Source organism: Fukomys damarensis, unplaced genomic scaffold (genome assembly GCF_012274545.1).
Source record: "Fukomys damarensis isolate Sample0158 unplaced genomic scaffold, DMR_v1.0_HiC HiC_scaffold_4, whole genome shotgun sequence".
NCBI lineage: Eukaryota > Metazoa > Chordata > Mammalia > Rodentia > Bathyergidae > Fukomys > Fukomys damarensis.
This window is the reverse complement of record NW_022900916.1, coordinates 3,343,228-3,346,770: the sequence shown is the minus strand read 5'-3', so window position 1 is coordinate 3,346,770 and position 3,543 is coordinate 3,343,228. Positions and strand designations below refer to the sequence as shown.

The 3,543-nt window shown below is 54.4% G+C and overlaps 1 protein-coding gene across 1 annotated transcript in view; it reads right to left on the bottom strand.

Moving 5' to 3' along the window:
• Pclo (piccolo presynaptic cytomatrix protein) overlaps nucleotides 1–3,543 on the bottom strand; it is a 324,402-nt gene that overhangs the window by 158,039 nt on the left and 162,820 nt on the right. Inside the window, exons 7-8 of the mRNA XM_033758844.1 lie at nucleotides 1,710–3,543; nucleotides 5–1,347 (exon numbers count right to left, since the gene is read on the bottom strand). The exon at nucleotides 1,710–3,543 is cut by the window's right edge and continues 55 nt beyond it. Coding sequence (XP_033614735.1) covers nucleotides 5–1,347; nucleotides 1,710–3,543 — 3,177 coding nt within the window. The remainder of the gene's footprint in view (nucleotides 1–4; nucleotides 1,348–1,709) is intronic.

Sequence of the window (3,543 nt, the reverse complement as noted above, 5' to 3'; positions counted from 1 at the left end):
ACCCGTCCTGGTCCTCGTCGTCCGTCTGGACGCTGGTGTCCACGCTCTTCCTGGCCCTCCTCCGCCTGCTCGCGAAGCTCCTCTCGGAGCCGCCCTCGTCGTCCGTCTGCACGCCGCTGTCCACGATGCGCCTCACTGTGCGGGCGTCCTCCGTGGCGCCCTTCCCCGGCTCTTCGTACTGACCCCGGACCTTGGCCCCGGAGCTCCTCTTCTTCGGCTGCTTCTCCTCCTCAACAACAACGTCCGTCAGCGGAATCTCGGAGACAGTGCTCAGAATGCCTGGAGGGGCGATGTACTGGGTAACCCCGTCCGACTGCACTGTGTACCAGCCCTGGCTCTGCGGGATCTCGATGGCCACTGCTGCCGAGGCCGTGGTGGTCGCGTCCTCAGGGGCCCAGAACCGAGCGCCCTCGGGGGCCGCATACTGACCCTCCAGGATGGCCTGCTCCACGGGGGCCGGGGGAGAAGCGGCCCCGGAGGGGTCATAGTTGTACTGGTAGATCTGGCGGATCTTCTGCTCCTCCAGCTGCTGGTGGAGCTGCTGCTGCAGCTGCTGGATCTGCTCCAGCTGCAGCTGCTGCTGCGCCAGGGTCTCCTGCCTCATCATCAGCTGGGCCTGCCGCTCTTCTTCCTGCTGGTACAGCAGATGCTGTTTCATAGACTGCAGCTCCTCCAGCTTCTTTTGAACCATGATCTTCTCCTGTTCTCGGAACCTTTGGATTTCCTGACGTTCCCACTCCAGTTCCTCTGCAAAGCGCTGTTGCTTGATTTTCTCCAGTTCCAAGAGCTCACGCTCCAAGTCAAGTTGCTGCTGTTGCTTGTCTTCTTCGGGGACAAGTACAAGAGTGCTTTCATCTCCCACCACCTGAGAAAACACCTCAGATGCAGTGGTCAGAGCGGGAACAGAGTCTATGGCCTGTGCGGGCAGAGTTTCCACAGTCAGTGTTTGCAAACTGGCACTTATGTCAATGCCAGTTACTGTGATGTCCATCTCAGATGAGTCCGTGGTCATGAAATATGATCTCGGCACTGGCTGGCTCTGGTGCAGGGCGGACAGCGAAGTCACCGCATCGGTCGTGTGAATGCCAGACAGATCCCTTACGGTGGTGCTGAAAATGGAGCCCGGCTGTGTGGTGATAGCAAAGGTGGAGGGGACTGGGGCTGCTACCGAAGAAGAGACGACACCATTAGAAGGCCTCAGGACACTGCCCACACCATACGGGGGGCCGGGAGGCGGGGTCATTCTCGCTGTGGAGTACTGCGTGGTGCTGATCCCAGCTCCTGCAGTGACTTGTCGTGTTTCTGCATATGGACCTGTGGTCTTGCTTGAGTAATCCATTACCTCACCTGAAACACAGGGCACAGTTACCGTCCAGTTCTCACATGAAGGACGGGTTTGAGAGCCCTCTCATCTCGATGGACACATGAATGGGACTGCATGCAAATCCACCAGGCAACCTAATTAGATGCGGAGCAAAAGCAACGGTGAACATGCAGGCGCATGCAGGCGACTCTGATTGGGACAAATTAAAAAAAAAAAAAATGAAGAAACAGAAGCGCACATGTACTCCAAAGTATGTTGCCAGAACCTCCAAAGAAAGAGAAAGCATAAACAAAACTGGAATGGGGACCACGTTTTCATCCTGAAATGCGATGAGGTATACCATAATGACATTTCAAGGACAGGTCTGTGGCCGCGTCATACTGACCTGCAGAAATTCTCCCTGAAGTTAGATCTACTGCCGCATCAGTGCCTCCAAAATAATCAAAAGCATTCTTACTTTTATAGAAAAAATGTCCAGCTTCTACTAAGTTAGTGTCAGACATGGAGGGTTTCAGTCCCCCGATGCCTCTGTGACCATAGGGCCCTGACCTGTCATACTGATAGTGGTCATCCCTATAACCGAACCGATCCTCAGGAAGAGTGCTTGCAGGCTGCTGGGCCGTGCAGCTCCTTCCGAAAGGTAACTTATAGACCATGTCACAGCACACGGCCCTTCTTCCTGCAGTCAAATCGACGGGTTTCTCATCATCTTCTATTATTTTGGTCACCACACTGGAAGTGGAGTCCTCCATGGTTACAACAGTTCTGTGAGACTTTGTGGTGCTGAGATCTACCACTTCCCCCTCCGGGATTGCCTGGGAGGCTGTGCTATCAGTCCATCCATTTGTGACGGCAATGGGAGGCACGGTGACAGGCTTTGTAACAGGCAATGAGGCTGCATGTACTGAAGGACTTAGAGACAGATTTATCGGGGCTTCCTCCCTAGACGCCACGAAGGCCTGGGTGCTGGGCACCCTGTAGGGGGCCTCTGCATGCTTTGATGTAGTGAGCTGCAGTGGGGCTGGGATTGCATGTTCCATGCCCACCAGGCTTTCGGAGCCTGTGGTGTAACTGGTAGTAGTGGTGCACGTGACAACATTCGCTGTCTCGGTGTCCAGGGAGACTGGAGCTGCCCCCGATGACACTGCACTGAGATTGATGATAGAAGGCAGGACTGCACTCATTTGCCTCCCATACACATCACTCACCATGCTCTGTCTCTTCACCTCCACTGCAGAGGCAGAAAGATCCATACACTTTTCGGTTGTTTTCACATCTACTTTGGGTACTGTACGCAGGTCAATGGCATCACCAACAAGCTGCAGCTTTCCACTTTCCTTGTACTGATGTTTCTCTAAGTGTAGATTATCTAGAGCAAGCGGCTCTGGGGGAATTGAAATGGAAACGCTGCCAGGACCAACGCTGGAGAAGGTACTTCTGGCTGCTGGAACCTCAGTCCTGTAGACCTCGGCTGGGAGAAACTGTGGACCTGACACTGGAGCGCCTTGAAGTGAAGACAGCATTGCCACAGGGGCAGCTGCAAATGTATCCAAAGCTCCTGCCAGGTACAGGGTTGGCTGAGAAGTACCTGGAATTTCTGCAGTGCTTACAGCAGGAACTACAGAAAACACTGGTTCAGTGGAAACCAGCTCCTTTGGGGGAGACCCCAGAGGCCAACTGGTAATTGACTGGCTAGCGGAAGAATTGGTGGGTGTCCCAGGTTCTGAGGGCAATGTAATAACCACGTACGTTTCCATGAGGGATTTGGAAAACCTTGGTGAGGACTTGTTAGAGTGTGGGGATAGTGGGGAGGTAGGGGAAGGCAATTTATAATCTGTGGAGGGTTCTAGATTCAGGGTCATACTCGAGGTCAAAGAAAGACCCACTGGTTTAGGGGGGGTGTCTGTTGGTTTCTGGACAGCTCCCGGGAGCTGAGGAACCCCTGGTTTGGGGGCAATGGGAGGTTTGCTTGGCTCAGGCCTGTGCGTGAATACGAGTCCTGTGGGAATGCACGAAGGCTTAGGAGGCACAGGAGGGGGTGCAGCGGTGCAGATTTTTGTTACAGGTGACCCATTACTCCTCAGGACAGCGGAGGCCTCTGCAGTGGTGACAGCATCATCAGCCAGAGGCACCGCTGTGCTAGCTGGAGTCGGGGAAGCAGCAACTGTGGGCTTTTTCTTAGGGTGAACAGTCGGTTTAGGTGATGTTGGTGGGGGTAG